Source organism: Saccopteryx bilineata, chromosome 10 (assembly GCF_036850765.1).
Source record: "Saccopteryx bilineata isolate mSacBil1 chromosome 10, mSacBil1_pri_phased_curated, whole genome shotgun sequence".
Lineage (NCBI taxonomy): Eukaryota > Metazoa > Chordata > Mammalia > Chiroptera > Emballonuridae > Saccopteryx > Saccopteryx bilineata.
In genome coordinates, this window is record NC_089499.1 from 30,169,936 (window position 1) to 30,186,461 (window position 16,526).

The window sequence follows — 16,526 nt, forward strand, 5'->3', positions numbered from 1 at the left end:
TGGTCTTTAATTTCAACAAAAAGAAATAAAGTTTTATATAAGAATTCCTAGAAGTAAGGTTTATTATAGAATAAATTTATTGCTTTAAAATTTTAAACTTACATTAGAGAAAAGCAAAAGATGAAAACAGATCAATAGATGTGTGAAAGGCAGCTTTTCTTGCAAAAGGATCCTAGAAATGATGTCTTTCTTTATTCATTTTTCCTACACTTTCCTATTATTTCCATAATTCTGTAAGTGATCAGGAAATGTTTTTATAATGGATACAAACTTACACTACTTGTATTTTCATTACACTGTGATACTTTGAATATATTCCTTTCTACCATAAATGATAGGATGACAAACTGAAGCTAAAGAAGGCTTGGGTTCAAGTCCTGTCATTGCCACTTACTAGCTTTGCGACCCTGAGTATGTTATTTAACTTTTGAAAACATTGATGATAATATTGCCTACACCACAGGGTAGTTGAGAGGATTAAATTATAAACATTTTTTTTGTCTGTTTAGAATTTGTCTATTTACAGGCATACCTAGGAAACACTGAAACTTTAGCTACTAGAGACCACTGCAATAAAGTGAATGTGGCAATAAATCGATCACTTAAAGTTTTGGCTTTCTCAGCGCATACAAAAGTTATATTAGCATTGTAGTCTTAGTGTGCATTATGTCTAAAAAAATGTACATACTTTAATTGAAAAATACTTTACTGCTAGAAATGTTAACCATCATCTGAGCTCTCAACGTTCCCTAATCTTTTTATTGGTGGAGGGTCCTGCCGCAGTGTTGATGGCTGCTGACTGGTCAGCGTGGTGGTTGTTGAAGGCTGGGGTGGTTTGTGGCAATTTCTTAAAATAAGATGACAGTGAAGTTTGCTGTATCAATTGATTCTTCCTTTTAGACAATTTTTTTTAGTAGCATGCAATGCTGTTTGATAGCATTTTACTCACAGTAGAACTGTGAGTAAAATGACTCCAAAATTGGAGTCAATCCTCTCATACCCTGCTGCTGCTTTATCAACAAAGTTTACGTACTATTCTAAATCCTTACATTAACCCATATGAAAAGAAAAGCAGGAAGGGAAGACACTCTCCCTGCCACCATCCATTGAAGCAAAACCCATGGTATCCTACCAGTCCCAAGCATAACTTTCTACAAGATGTGGAAGCCAGAGACATAGGTACTGGCACACTTTATGTACAGGTTCCCAGCCTGTCCCTAGTGATGCTACCATCATTCATGACAATAGTAGGACAGAGATCATCCCTGAATTGGAAATGTTCCTTACTAGCAACTTCTAGATGAATTCTGATGGCTATAGAGAATTTCACTAAGAATGTATATCTAACCAGGAAGTCAGGTATATGGATTTTTAAACTCTCAGCCTGAATTTACTAATTTTCTTAACACATATTTTGTTTGGTGCTTCAAGAAATTGGTCATTCAGTTGTAAAAAGTGTTTAAATGTTCAATTCACCAATAAAGGGTTCAAAGTATGTCTCCCTTCTTAAAGTAATAACACTAGAAATTCTTAAATAAAAAGTAGATTAATAAAAAATTAGTTCAATAAAGTTTTGTTCAGTAATTATAAGCTACTGATTAATAGAAGAAATTTAGTCTATAGGTGTATTGTGATTGACTGCAGAATGTTGAAAATTTTTCTTTGAAATGGAATGACTTGGTGAAGCAGGCCATGTGTCATCACCTCAAGTCAACACCATGGTGTATCACAGCATTGTACTCATCACATTATCTCATCGTTTCTAAGGGCAGCTTGGTTTATGAACCCTAGCTTATGCTATTTGCCTTACAAAGGTCCTAGGACACAATGATACTGGTGAATACGTTGAGAAACAAAAACCCTTTGGATCTTAAAATAGAACCAATTCAATAAAATACAGATGTGATTAAATTTCTTTTTAATTTAAGTCACCTGAAGCATCTATCTGGACTCTTCATTTCCAATTTCATCAGATATTTGACAAGGGTTGGTATAGATCTCACTGAAGCAGAAAGCTATCTCCTCAGGAAAGTGTCAGTTTTTACAAGAGTTCTTTCTTCAGGCCACTGCTCTCTACTAGAGTTTTTTTTATGTGTTCTTTCATTATGCAAACAAAAAAGATCAGGCAGAATATTTCAGCAAGTGAAAGGAACATTATTACTATGTTCCACACTGAAAATTAAAGTATTCAAAGTACATATAATTATTTTAGACTTAATTGATATCTGATCAGGGCTTAGTGTCTGTTCTTTTGGAGAATATATTTTTTAAACAAATAACTTCAATTGTCTTAAATAATGTGATCAAATTAGATTCTTAGAAACTGAAAGACAAACCCAAGAGCCAACAAGAACAAAAAACTCACCAAGAGAGGAGATTCTATTTGAAGTGAAAGGGCCATTCAATACCAGTAGTAAGAACACATTTTGAGAGGAAACTGACTTTGGTAAGTAGTTGTCAAATTGTCTTTGACTTAAATCAGACAGAACACAATCAAACAATATATTCATCAGGATATGTACTCAAGACATGCCACTTTGATAATTATGAAAAAGCAAGAATGTCACTGTTTTCCATCTCCAATTAGTCCAATTTCCTAAATTGGACATCGTTTATTTATCCATGTACCGATCAAATATTTATTGGTTATCTGCTGTTAGACAGTCCCTCTATATGTGTTGGGTTTATGATCCTGGACAAGAAAGGCAAAGCCTATTTCCTGAGGAAGGTTACATTTTAATGGAATGGAGAACAATTACAAAGTAAAATAACTTTTGGAGGCAGGTTGTTTCCAATAACCATAAATGCTACAAGACAATGAAGGAGGAGATGTGATGGAGTAACTGGAGGTGGGCAACTTTTGACTAGGTGGTGAAGGAAGGCCTTTCTGAAGAATATGTATGGCACAAGGTTTCTCAAACTCTGATGTGCCCGTGAACCATCAGGGGATTGTGTTAAAATGCAGATTCTGATTCAGAAGTTTAATGTGGGGCCTAAAATTCTGCATTTCTCCTGAGCTCCCGGGTTATCCCCAAATGTCAGGTCTTCCCTAGGTCTATACTTGGAACAGTAGAGGCTTTACATAAGAAATGAGAATGGTAAAAACGAACTTGGTCAGGAGTTATCATAATCAATGACAATCATATATAGGAGTTTGGTGAAGGCACTGAGACAAACCTAGCCTTCTTTCCACCTCATTTCCAATGTTATCTCATTGGTTGTCAGGAGGCTCCTTGGCATGGTGAAAGGCTATGAGCTCTTACACCAAATAGTCCTGGGTTTCAGTTCTGTCTTGACTTTTTCACAGCACTGAGGCTTCAGGCAGTTCACTTACTCTCTTCAGTCTCACTCTTCTACCCTGTAGGACCTTGGGTAATCCATCTGGCTTATAGAAAAGAATCAATAATACTAGACACTCTAGACTGGCTGATCTGACCTCACTTTTAAGCTCCTCTCTTTGGCTATTTCTACTATCAGGGTATAAAAGCTTTAAAAATAGACCAGAAACCTTGGTTTTATAGAAGCCTTTCTTGTAGCTAGAGATGGCCATGGCCATGTGACAAGAGTCACATCAATGACACAGTGATGAAAATTTCTGGCAGGAAGAGGATGCAAAAGGAAGGACGTCCCTCCTCGCATTCAAAGGCAAAGCCTCACAGGGAGAAGCCCTCGCCTTTTGTCCTTCACTCTTCTGTCTACACAACAGAAATGAGTTTTAAAGGTGCGGCAAAAGTTGTACAACTACCAGGTGACAAGTATGAGCATGGCAAATAGCATGTTAAGAACAGCAGAGCAGAAAGGCTAAAAGAGTCTGAGGGCCTGCGAGTATTGCTCTCGCTGTTCCGATCATGGGCTGCTCGGCTCCAGACCCTTCAAAATATGAAAAAAAAATAAGCCCTTATTGTTTAAGCTTATTATGTTAGGTGTTCAGGTTCTTGTCGGTAAATGCAATTAATATCTAATTATTTAGTATATAGCTATTTCTTCAGAAGCCATGTGGCAATAGGAAATGGCGGACACAATAAAAAACATTGGTTAATGTAATTAGTAGCAACCTGCTGTTGCCTGCCAAATGTTAGACTGCAAATAAAACACCACTGCATTGGAATCCTGATTTGTATGACCACTGATGATAATACAAAAAGTTTCATACAGCAGCCCTTAAATTCTGAAGACAAATTTGAAGTGCCTACGTTTTAGGAACTTGAACTGGAATTCCCCTGTTTTTGGAAAACTGATGATGTTGCTGCTACATAATGAATGACCCAGTGTCATCCATCATTTCAAACCAAATCTGGGACACCCTACAAGAAATAAACAAAATTTAACTACCCTGGGCCCTGTGTCTGGAAAAACAAGGCACATTATTATACTAAATTGACTTAAATGAAAAATGAAATGAGCAAGTGCAAAATTTATATCTCTTAAATGATGTCCATCATATATATGAGTCTTAGTAGGGAATTAACAAACCTTTAGGTGAACTTCAGTGATCACATTGGTATGAGATGCAATATCGGGTCAAGTCAGGCTACATGCTCACTCAGAGTTTTCTAGTTCAATGACACAATACTGTTCCAGTTACACAGTGACATTTTAATGATTTTCAAACACTTATCTTGATGTTCTAAAAATATCGTACGTGAGGTGTGCCTTTCTTTCAAGATATGCCATCAATTGGTGAATTTAAGGTATTTTCTTCTATTAGGTGCACGTAAAAAAAGAGAGAAATATATATCTCTATCTTTTTATGCTCAGTTTATAACAATGTGGGCTTGCAGTACTTACTTTGCTTCTATGAAAATACTACATACTTTTGTGGGACATGTATAATAAGGTAGCTACAGAAAAATAGGTTAGGGCATGCCCAGAAAGAGCATGGCAGCTCTCCAGCCCTCTAACCCACATCTTGCCCAGTGCACCTCTTCTATTTGGCTGTCCCTGAGTCATATATTTGTAACAATGTAAGTAAGGTGTTTCCCTGAATTCTGTGATCTGTTCTAGCAAATTATCAAAGTGGAAACCCCACTTTGTAGTCAAGTTGGATAGAAGTTTGTGGGTACCCAGGGCACCCAAAACTGTGATTGGTGTCTGGAGTGAGAATAGTCTTGTAGGAAGGAGCCTTTAAACCTGTGGTATCTGACACTAACTTCAGGTAGTGATGTCAGAACTGAATTAAATTATAGGACGTCCAACAGGGTCCAGAGAGTTGTACAATGGGTATGGAAAAACCCCACACATTTAGTGTCAGAAGCGTTGTAAATAAATACAGTTTATACTGACCCTTTGTATTCTCAAATACCAAAGAAAACATTAAAAACAAAAGAACGGTGCACGGTGATTTCCACGTTTTCCTCTCATTGGATGACTATTACACTTGCTTTCATATCCAAGTAACTTTGATTGTAAGCCTACTCTTCCCTCATGTATGCAAAACATGCTACAGTATTTAGTCATGCCAATACACAGAGAAAAGACATGTATTTGCAAGCAAATAATAGAAATGGGGTCACCCAACCAGGTGTTCTCCATTTATGTCATGATTTCAAGAGACAATATATTTAAAACACTCACACACATTTAAAAAAAAAAAGAGTTGGAGTAAAAGAGCTGATTCTTTAAGAGACATAGTTGCTGAAATGTGAAATAGTTGGTCGCCCTAAAAAGACAGCTGCTTTTCTCTGGTCACCAAATTATCTTATCTTACTTCTTTTTAAACAATGTAATAGCAGCATTTTTTTTTCAGTATTAATTTTTGTCAGTTGACATAACATGCAGGTTGTTTCTTAATAAGCTATAAACAGAAACTATATGGTAAGCAACATAGAATTTTAAAAGAATCCTTTAAAAATCATTGAAAAGCTTGTTTGTGCCTTGAAACAAATCAGCATACGGCCGTATACTATAAAATACAAATATATATTTCTTTGCAGCGTTCCACTCTAACAACCACTAAACTCAAGTTCTTAATTTTGTACATAAAATGAAATGTCACACGTCTTAAGTTTTGAACTACTGCAATTTAGATGAAACTGAGAGATGCATTGTTAATCACATCATTTTAGCTTCACTTATTGCTATCAATTCATTTTTTTCCCTAATAAAACAAGTTTGTATGATTCTTTTTATTTTGAGAAATTGTTTTCTTATCCTCATCCTATTTGCACGGCAGTATATAAACATCTGTTTCTTGGTCATTGAATCTCTAATACAAAGACGAGAATGTAAATTCACGTGAGTCTGAAAATTTGGCATAGGTACCAAAAAACATTATGAATATTTATTAGTTGCTATTATTTTAAAAAGGCCTTTTTTTTTTCCTCTTTCAGAGTTTTTGAGCAAACGATTCCAAAACGCTACTCCATCTGTCAATGTTTTCTGAAAACAGTACAAACCTTCTTTTTTCTCTTCTGGAGTAATCTTCACTTTTGTATCTGTTATATCTTTGAAGGATGCCAGAAAAAGTACCACGTCTCCTTTCTCATTCTTTATGGGAACAATATCCAATAGGCACCAAAATGGAGACCCTGCAATAGCAATAAAAGTACAGATCAACCACTGCCATGTGGGTTTTTTCTAGGAAAATCTCCAACATTACTGATACAGTTTATAAAGTCCTTACTGTATTCTTCTGTCCCACAATTCTCCTCCCTAAAATCTTGAAAATGTCAGTTTTCAGATTCCATAAATGTCTAGCCCATGTACATATCTCTTCATTCCCAAATGAAATGCTTTCTCTGAAAATAAGGCAGTATTTTAAACAAAAACACTTGTCTCTGCTGAGACATTACTGTTTACGTCATTCAAATTGTATTTCTTTGAATTTGTTGATGATGAAGAATTCCTTTCCATGAAACACTGCTCCTTCCCACCCCCACAATACAATAGGTTGTTAAGAAAGACCTTTGTTTGGTATGAGTTTGCCAGAGGTTTATTTAGTCAATTTAAAAATCAATGATTGTTCACCAGAAAGGCCTATAAAAAGATGGAAAATACCAAGTTTGGGGTCAAATGTGTGGTCACTTAAACTCTCCCACATTACTAGCTAGTAGTAAATTAGTACATATACTTTAGTTTCCGTTAGTCTGAAACATTTCCTCAGGCTTTAAAAGATTTAATTTTTATTTATTAATTTCAGAGAGAAAGAGAAATGGAGAGAGAGTGCGACTGAAACATTGCTTTGTTTTTCCACTTATTTACTTTAAAAAGTGTTTGGCAATATCAAGATGTATTCTCATAATACAACACTTTATAACAATGTGAGTGAACAATGTACAATAAATGACAACAAAATGGATGAATATCAATAACAAAATGTTGAGTAAAAGTAGTCAGGCACAAATGAGTGGAATGCACTATGAATACATTTGTATTAGTATAAAGACAATCAAGACTAATCCATGGTGTTAGAAGTCAGGTAAATGGTTAGCTTTGGGAATTTGTGATTCCCAAAGGGTTCAGAGGGTTCTAGGATGCTGGTCAACCTTCGGTTTTTCAAAATCTTCATGTTGTTTACATAGCAGTGTTAAGTTTTTGAAAAATAATCAACTCGACACTTTTGCTATGTGTATTTTTTATTATGTGTGTTTTATTTCAAGAACACATTTAAAAAAGCAATGAAGTTCAATTCTCTCTCTCTCTCTCTTTTTTAGCAAAACAACCATGAGAAATATCATTAATAGACTCAAGTTCAAGGCCAAGGCGTATGTTTTGAAATGTTTTTATATGCAGGGGTGGGCAAAAGTAGGTTTACTTTTTTTGTGTGAAAAAAAGACATGCATGTTATGGTTATTACAATAGCTTCTTAACTCAAAAGCATTAACTCTGTGTTTCACATACTCACAGCTATATATTATATAAACTTTGACTGTCCCTGTATTTTAAAATAAACATTTAAAAATATATAAAAATTTGCACTAAATTTTATACTAAGAAGGATTCTTGGGCAGAAATACTTGAAAATTATAAAAAAGCTGTTGTTTAAAAAAGTAAACTATTAGTCGATTCACATATAATTTTCTTATATATTTTTTTTGATAGGGAAAAAACTTTAATACTGTAAATTTCCATCTTACTTGAATGTTGATCTCAAAGTCAGGTATAAGACAAAAATAACAGAAATAGCCTCAGTATTTTACTGTATCAGATCTTACAATTTCTAACACAGCTGATGTGTCCATCCAGCCTTAGAATCTATCTTTTTGTTGTTGTTGTTGAACATCAGCTGAAATAGTTAATTTGCATGTAGGAGCCATCTGACATAAAAATCCTATTTTATTATAGCTGCTGCTATGGTATATGTATTTTTTATTTTAAAATTTTATTTAGAAAATTAACTTTGACATGGTGGCATTAATCAGTAAGAGTACATAGGTTTCAGGTAAACATTTCTGTAGCATTTGAATTGTTGATTAAGTTGTATAACCATCACCTAAAGTCAAATCACTTTCTGTCACCTTATATTTGTCCCTCTTTATACTTTTCTCCCACCCCTTCCCTAGCCCCCTTCCCCAACATCCACTTTCTTCTGGTAACCACTTCACTTTATTAATATCCATGAGTCTCAGTTCTATATCCCACCTATGTGTAACATCATGCAGTTCTTAGCTTTTTCTGATTTACTTATTTCAGTCAGTATAATGTTCTCAAGGTCCATCCATGTTGTCAGAAATGTCGCTATGTCATGATTTCTTATGGCTGAGTAGTATTCCATTTTATATATGTACCACATCTTCTTTAACCAATCCTCTGTCGAGGGACACTTTGGTTGTTTCCATGTCTTGGCCACTGTGAATAATGCTGTGCTGAACAATGGGAGTGTGTATGTCTTTATGTATCAGTGTTTTCAAGTTTTTTGGGTAGATACCCAGTAGAAGGATTGCTGGGTCATAAGGGAGTTCTATTCTTAATTTTTTGAGGAACCACCATACTTTCTTCCATAATGGTTGTACTACTTTACATTCCCACCAACAGTGAATGAGGGTTCCTTTTTCTCCATAACCTCTCCAACACTTATTATTACCTGTCTTGTTGATAGCAGCCAATCTAACAGGTGTGAGGTGGTATCTCATTGTAGGTTTGATTTGCATTTCTTGAATAGCTAGTGAAGATGAGCTTCTTTTCATATATCTTTTTGGGAGAAGTGTCTGTTCAGATCCTTTCCCCATTTTTTAATTGGATTGTTTGCTTGTTTGTTGCTGAACTTTATGAGTTTCTTAAAATATATTTTGTATATTAACTCCTTATCAAAGCTATTGTTTGCAAATATCATCTCCCATTTAGTTGGCTCCTATTTGCTTTGTTGTCAGTTTCTTTTGCAGCACAGAAGCTTTTTAGGTGGACATAGTCTCATTCATTTATTTTTGCCTTTATTTCCCTTGCCTTTGGGGTCAAATTCATAAATTGTTTTCTATCACTAAGGTTCATTAACTAGGTATCTATGTTTTCTTCTATGTAATTTATAGTTTCAGATCTTATATTTAGGTCTCTGATCCATTTTGAACTAATTTTTGTGCAGGGGGACAAACTATAGTCAAGTTTCATTTTTTTTTTTTTTTTTGCATGTGGCTTTCCAATTTTCCCAGAAGCATTTATTATTGAAGAAGCTTTCTTTTCTCCAGTGTGCGTGTTTGGATCCTTTGTCAAAGATGATTTATCCATATATATATATATATATATATATATATATATATATATATTTATTTCTGGGCTCTTGATTCTGTTCCATTGGTCTATATGTCTGTTTTTCTGCCAATACTATGCTGTTGTGATTATCACAGCTCCTTGTAAAGTCAGGTAGTATGACACCTCTGGCTTCATTCTTTTTTCTCTGTATTGCTTTGGCTATTTGGGGTCTTTTATGGTTCCATACAAACCTGGTGATTTTTTGTTTATTTCTTTAAAAAATGACATTGGGATTTTGATTGGGATTGCATTAAATTTGTATATTGCTTTGGGTAATATGGCTATTTTAACTTTGTTGATTCTTCCAATCCATGAAAATGGAATATTTTTCCATTTCATTATATCTTTTTCAAATTCAGTAATGTTTTGTAGTTTTTAGCATATAGGTCCTTCACATCCTTTGTCAAATTTATTCCTATGTATTTTATTTATTCTTTGTTGCAATTGTAAAAGGAATTGTTTTTCTGAGTTCATTTTTGGAAGTTTCATCACTGGCATATAGAAAAGCAATAAGCTTTTGTATATTAATTTTGCATCCTGTGACTTTACTTGTATTGGTTTATTGTTTCTAATTGTTTTTTTGGTGGTGTCTTTGGGGTTTTCTATATACAGGATCATGTCATCTGAAAAAAGTGAAACCTTTACTTATCCTTTCCCAATATGGATGCTTCTTATTTCTTTCTCTTACCTGATCACTCTGGCTAAAACTTTCAGAACTATGTTGAATAAGAATAGAGAGAGGGGGCAGCCTTGTCTTATTCCAATATTAGAGGAAAAGCCTTTATTTTTTCAACATTTGGTATATTAGTTGATGGTTTGTCATATATGGCCTTGATTATGTTGAGGTGCATTCCTTCTATTCCAATTTTATTGAGTGTTTTAAATACAAAGGGGTGTTATATCTTATCAAATGTCTTTTCTGCATCTACTGGTAGGATCATATGGTTTTTGTTTTTTGTTTTGTTGATGTGGTGTATTACATTGATCAATTTCCATATGTGGAATCATCCTCGTGCTCCTGGAATGAATCCCACTTGATCGTGATGTATTATTTTTTAAATATGTTGTTTTTTTGATTTACTAGTATTAATATTTTGTTTAGCATTTTTACATCTGTATTCATTAGAGTTATTGGTCTTGGTTTGCTTTTTGGGGGGTTGTCCTTGTCAGGTTTTGGTATGAGGGTTATATTGGCCTCATAAAATGTTTTGGGGAGTGTTGCTTTTTTTCTTCTATTTTTTGGAAAACTTTGAGAAAAATAGGTACTTAATCTTCTTTGAATATTTGGTAGAATTCACCAGTGTAGCCATCTGGTCCTGGGCTTTTGTTTTGGTGGAGCTTTATGATAGTTGTTTCTATTTCTTCCCTGCTTATGGGTCTATTTAGATTTTCCACTTCTTCATGACTTCATCTAGAAAGATTGTATAGTTTTAGGAATTTATTCATTTCCTCTAAGTTGTTGAATTTTGTGGCATATAATCTTTTATAATATTCTACTATGATCCTTTGTACATCTATGATGTCTGTGGTAATTTCTCATTTTTCATTTTGGATTTTGTATACATGAGTTCTTCCTCTTTTTTCCTTAGTGAGTCTAACCAGTAGTTTACTGATTTTATTGATCTTTCAAAAAACCAGCTCTATGTTGTATTAACTTTTTCTATAGTATTTTTGTTCTGTATTTTATTTAGTTCTGCTCTATTTTTTACTATTTCTTTTCTTCTGTTGCCTTTGTTCTTCTTTTTCTAGTACCTTAAGGTGTGATGTTAGTTTGTTCACTTGAGATCTCTCTTTTTTCTTGATAAAGCCTGTAATGATATAAACTTTCCTCTTATTACTACTTTTGCTGCACCTCAGAAATTGTGATATATCATGTTGTCATTTTCATTTGTCTGTATATATCTTTTGATCTTTGCTTTTATTTCTTCATTTACCCAGTCATTTTTTAGAAGTATGTTGTTAAATTTACACATTTTTGTGGGTTTCTTCATTTCCTTCTTATAGTTGAATTCTAATTTTAAAGCCCTTTGGTAAAAAATAGGCTTGGTATTATTTCAATCTTCCTGAATTTGTTGGTATTAGTTTTGTGGCCTACCATATGGTCTATCCTTGGGGATGTTCCATGCACACTGGAGAAGAATGCATAATTTGATGTTTTGAGATGAAATGTCTTATAAATGTCTATTATGTCCATTTAGTCCAGAGTGTCATTTAAGGTTGATATTTCTTTATTGATTTTCTATTTGGATAATCTATCTAAAGCCGTCAATGGTATGTTTGATATCTCCAAGTATGACTGTGTTTATGTCTGCTCCTATTTTTAGATCAGTTGACAGATGTCTTATATATTTTGGTGCTCCCTGGTTTGGTGCATATATATTAAGAAGTGTTATGTGTTCTTGATACAATGTTCCCTTTATCATTATGAATTGTCTATCTTTGTCTCTGGTTACCTTTGTCTTAAAGTCAGCTTTGTCAGATGTGAGTATGGCTACATCTGCTTTTCTTTGGATATTATTTGCTTGGAGAATCATTTTCCAACCTTTCACTTTGAATCTACTTTGTCCTTGCAGCTTAGATGTGACTCTTGAAGGTAGCATATGATTGGGTTTTGCATTTTGATCCAATCTGCTACTCTGTGCTTCTTTATTGGTGAGTTCAGTCCATTTACATTTAGGGTGATTATTGACACTTGAGGATTTCCTATACCCATTTTATGTTTTATTTTCTGGTAGCTCTGTGTCTTGTTTGGTTCTTTTTTGTTTGTTTGTTTCTCTCAATTGTTTTTGTTTGATGGTATTTCATATTTCTTTCCCCAGTTTTTCCTATTTTTAAGCTGTGTGTTTTAGTGGTGGCTTTTTTGTGGGTGGTTACCATTAGGTTGTTAAGAGAAAAATGTTCCTATGTACAAGAGTCCTTTGTTTTATGAACGCTTCTGCACTTCATCCTCCTTTGCAACTACAGATCTTTATTCTCTCCCCTTTTATGTTATTGTGGTCATAAACTATCTTTGTTTTTATTGTGACCTGTTGGAGCTTTTACTTGTAGTTTTGATTTGTTTTGTTCTTTGTATATGGTCAAATAACTTTCTCAAGTATTTCCTGCAGTGGGGGGTTTCTGGTGATAAATACATCAGCTTCTGTATGTCTGCAAAAGTTTTTATTTTCCTTTATATTTGAAATATTTGAAGAATAACTTTGATGGATATAGTATTCTTGGCTGGTAATTTCTCTCAGTATTTTGAATGTTTGAGTCGATTCTCTTCTGGCTTGTAGAGTTTCTACTGAGAAGACTGATGATAACCTAATGGACTTTCTTTTATATGTTATGTTCTTCTTTTCCCTAGCTGCCTTGAGGATTCTTTCTTTGTCATCAGTTTTTGATAATTTTATCACAATGTGCCTTGGAGTAGGTCTGTTTGGGTTGCAGTAACTAGGTGTTCTGTTTGCTTCTTGGATTTGATGTCACTAATTCTTTCCTCTACCTGGCTTGTTTTGTTAGCTAAACTTGTTTCCTCAGTCTTTAATTAATATACTGAGTTCTTCATCTCTCTTTTTAAAGTTTCAATTTCCTTGGTGAGGGGTTCATTTTGTTCATTAATTTGCCTATTGGTGTCTTCATGCATCTTGTTGAGTATTTTCAGAACTTCAATTTTGAATTCTCTATCATTTAACTACAAGGTTTCCATGGATTGAGATTTTTACTGGAAGTTTTATCATTTTCTTTCTCAAATACATCTCTGTCTTATGTAGCCATGTTATTTGATTTCTTATTCTTTGATGGCATTTGAAAGTGGTATTGTTAAGAGCCCTAACAAAAAAACAATCAAAAAATAAAAAATTAAAATAAAAAGTACAATAAAATATAATTTTAATAATTATGAAAAGTAGAGAGGAAAAAGGAAATAAAAAATGAAATGAAAAGGAAACAAAAAAATATATAAAATATAAAAAAACAAACCACTCTCAAAAATAAGAATAAAATATATAAAAATTAAAGAAAATAAAATTCATAAGAGAAAAAGAAAAGAATAAGAGGGAAATAAAGGAAAAAAGGGGAGAAAAGGAAAAATAAATTTTGGTTTTGAGAGGTTTCTTCCAGTAAGTGTCTCTATATTACAGTTTTTAGCTCTGAGAATTTACTGAGCTGTTCTACACTCATATGTTACTATCACAATGGCATAGGTGGGGCCACAGTTGTGTTGGTGTGTAGGGCTTGTTCTGAGGGCTTTATGGCTTTGGCTTTATGGTTTCAGCTTCTGGCTTTAGCTTTCTTGCTTTATGGCTCTTGCAATGGTGATCTCAAGCTTCTGGGCACTCCTTCCCACATCTCAATATACCTAGGGAATGCACATGAAGTGCTCCTGCTCTTCAGGGGAGAGAGTGTTTCTGGAGAGCTAGCTGTGGAGTCTGTCTCTGCTACTCTTGGTTGTGAGGTGAAGGAGGTAGGATCTGGGAGGCTGGGGGATGCACTTTAGCTTTCTCTGTCTCTGCTGAGTGTGAGCTGCTGGCAGGCCATGGGTATACTAGCCATGACCCCATGCTCTGGCCACTTTGGTTTATCTTCCCCTCTGCCCCTCTGTCTCATTGCTCCTGCCTTTATAAGGAGAGCCAGTCACTCTGTGTTTCCGTCTCCATAACTCACAGACAAAATCCAGAGAGCCTGAGCTCCCCGCCTCCCTGTAGTCCAGCAAGAAAAACCCCCAATCATTGCAGGTTTGTCTCCTCTCCTCTCCAAAGGCCATTGAAAATTTGTTTTATCTTCTGCCCTCCTTTTCATCCCATCTCACCTTTAGTCCATTCAGTGCATGAATCTTTCAGGTGCACCTGCAAGGCCAGCTGGGGTTCCTTTGCTGTGGTATAGTTGTTTAATTTGTTGAAATATCAAGAGGAGAGATCAGGAGTATCTCTCATGCTGCCATTACTCTGATGTCATCTACCAAGCTATTGTGTTTTCTTTAAATGTGGTTGAAGTCATAAGCAATAAATGTGTATATGATGTGTGTCTACTATATAAAGCATGAATGGAATATGTGTCTGCTCCCCATATCCTAACAGTTTTAGAGTCATAATTCCCTCTTTACTCTTTTGACTCATACCTATAATTTCCTTTTATTCATCTTCTTTAACATCTATGCCACAGCAATTGCATTTTAGTACTTCATCACCAGATTCCATAAGATCTGGGATTCAGCCACAGCTCCAACATTAACTAGCCATGTGACCATAGGGAAGTCAAATAACTTCTCTGGAAATGGGTTCCTTCAAAAGTAATATTTTTACATTCTTCATTCCAGGGTGGATACAGTATCCCCAAAAATGTGAGACAATAAAATCTATTCTACTATTTATGACTGACGAATAAACCTTAAAAATGGGACACACTGGCAAAATTCTGCTATTTCCATCATCCAAGAGTGGCTGTTACTTCAATTTTTTTATGGCTTCTACTTCAAGTTGAAAGCCCTCTTTACTAATTCTGTAGCTATGGTAGGAACAAAAAGAACCATGGGCCATGCTATGAATCAGACCCTAGAGTCAGTAATAGTAGGGACATAGAAAATGTTATGAATCTGATATTTTGGTTCACATTTTAAAGCATCTGTTTGTCAATTACCTTGTAAGAACATCATCCAAATCAGAATAGAGGTTATTAATTTTCCTGAAAAGCCATTTTATCTGAACACTTAAACATGCATCATTATTGTCTCCAGAGCCTTTATACAGGGGCACCAATGTGTTTTAGAGAGAGGCAAGTGCACAAAATGAAGCAAAAGCCAGGAGGAGCTGCCAACATCACACTGTTTTCTAACCAGCCCTTGATGTACACCTGTCATTTCACATCATGTTCTGGAAGAGTTGAAAGTTCACTTTGAAGTCTCTCTTTTAAGATACAATGAGATGTGATCTTTGACATTATATAAATGCAATAAAACTTCATTAATATGGGTGCCTCTAAATTCAAGTTTTATAATGATTTGGCATGAACTAGGCTGATGTCTACCTACCCATTGTGCGCATATATATAAATTAAAGTGTATTCAGAAAATAGTGTATGGGACATACAGACCTATTTTGTCCTCTGTTCCCCCCCTCTCTCCCTTCATCCCTTCTCTCTCTCTTCCTCTTTCAACTGCTCCTCCAGATTTATCCATACTAACTGCCTTACAAATATAGCTTTGGGTACCTCTAAAGTTAGAAAGCAAGGCATATGACTAACATTTGCTTCCTTTTCCAGAAAGAGGATGGATGTCAAAACGTACCAATCAAGTTCAAAGCAAGACCTTCCACACAATTTGCTTACTTATCCTTCTCTGCTCTCCCAAATCTCTTGACTTGGCCCTCTACCCTAGCTCTCTGATGAAATCTTCAACCTTACATTACTATAATTCAAGGCCAGTCCCCAAGACCTGCCTTTTCCTATTTTTTTTTTTTACCCAGGAGCACAATGATGGTCATGCAATGCCTGTCAGTTAACTGTGACTTGGGTCTGGTATGGTAAGTCTTGCTAGGCTTAAGGTGGGAGGCAGCAAATCTCTCACCCTCCAATGCAGAGATAGGAAGGATTCTTGAAAGCAGGGTTAGAGGGAAGAAATCTTCTGTCAATTTTAGTTCCGTTTGCCTATAGCAGCCCGTAAATAGCAAGTGGGTTGGGGAGTGCTAAAACAGATGAGGCTCGGGTGACATCAGAGAAATGGCACCGTGAGGAGTGCTCCCAATACCTCTCCCCAAAATTTCAACAAGTTCTACAACCAGAGACAGAAAAATATATCCCTGAAGTGTAAAACCTCCACCAAGAACACTTTTAAATAAAACCAAATTTAAACTGTGACAACAAAAACA

General features: G+C 35.0%; 1 protein-coding gene across 1 annotated transcript in view; it reads right to left on the reverse strand.

Moving 5' to 3' along the window:
- Positions 1–16,526, reverse strand: part of KCNH8 (potassium voltage-gated channel subfamily H member 8) — a 366,401-nt gene that overhangs the window by 200,692 nt on the left and 149,183 nt on the right. Inside the window, exon 3 of the mRNA XM_066244875.1 lies at positions 6,396–6,527. Coding sequence (XP_066100972.1) covers positions 6,396–6,527 — 132 coding nt within the window. The remainder of the gene's footprint in view (positions 1–6,395; positions 6,528–16,526) is intronic.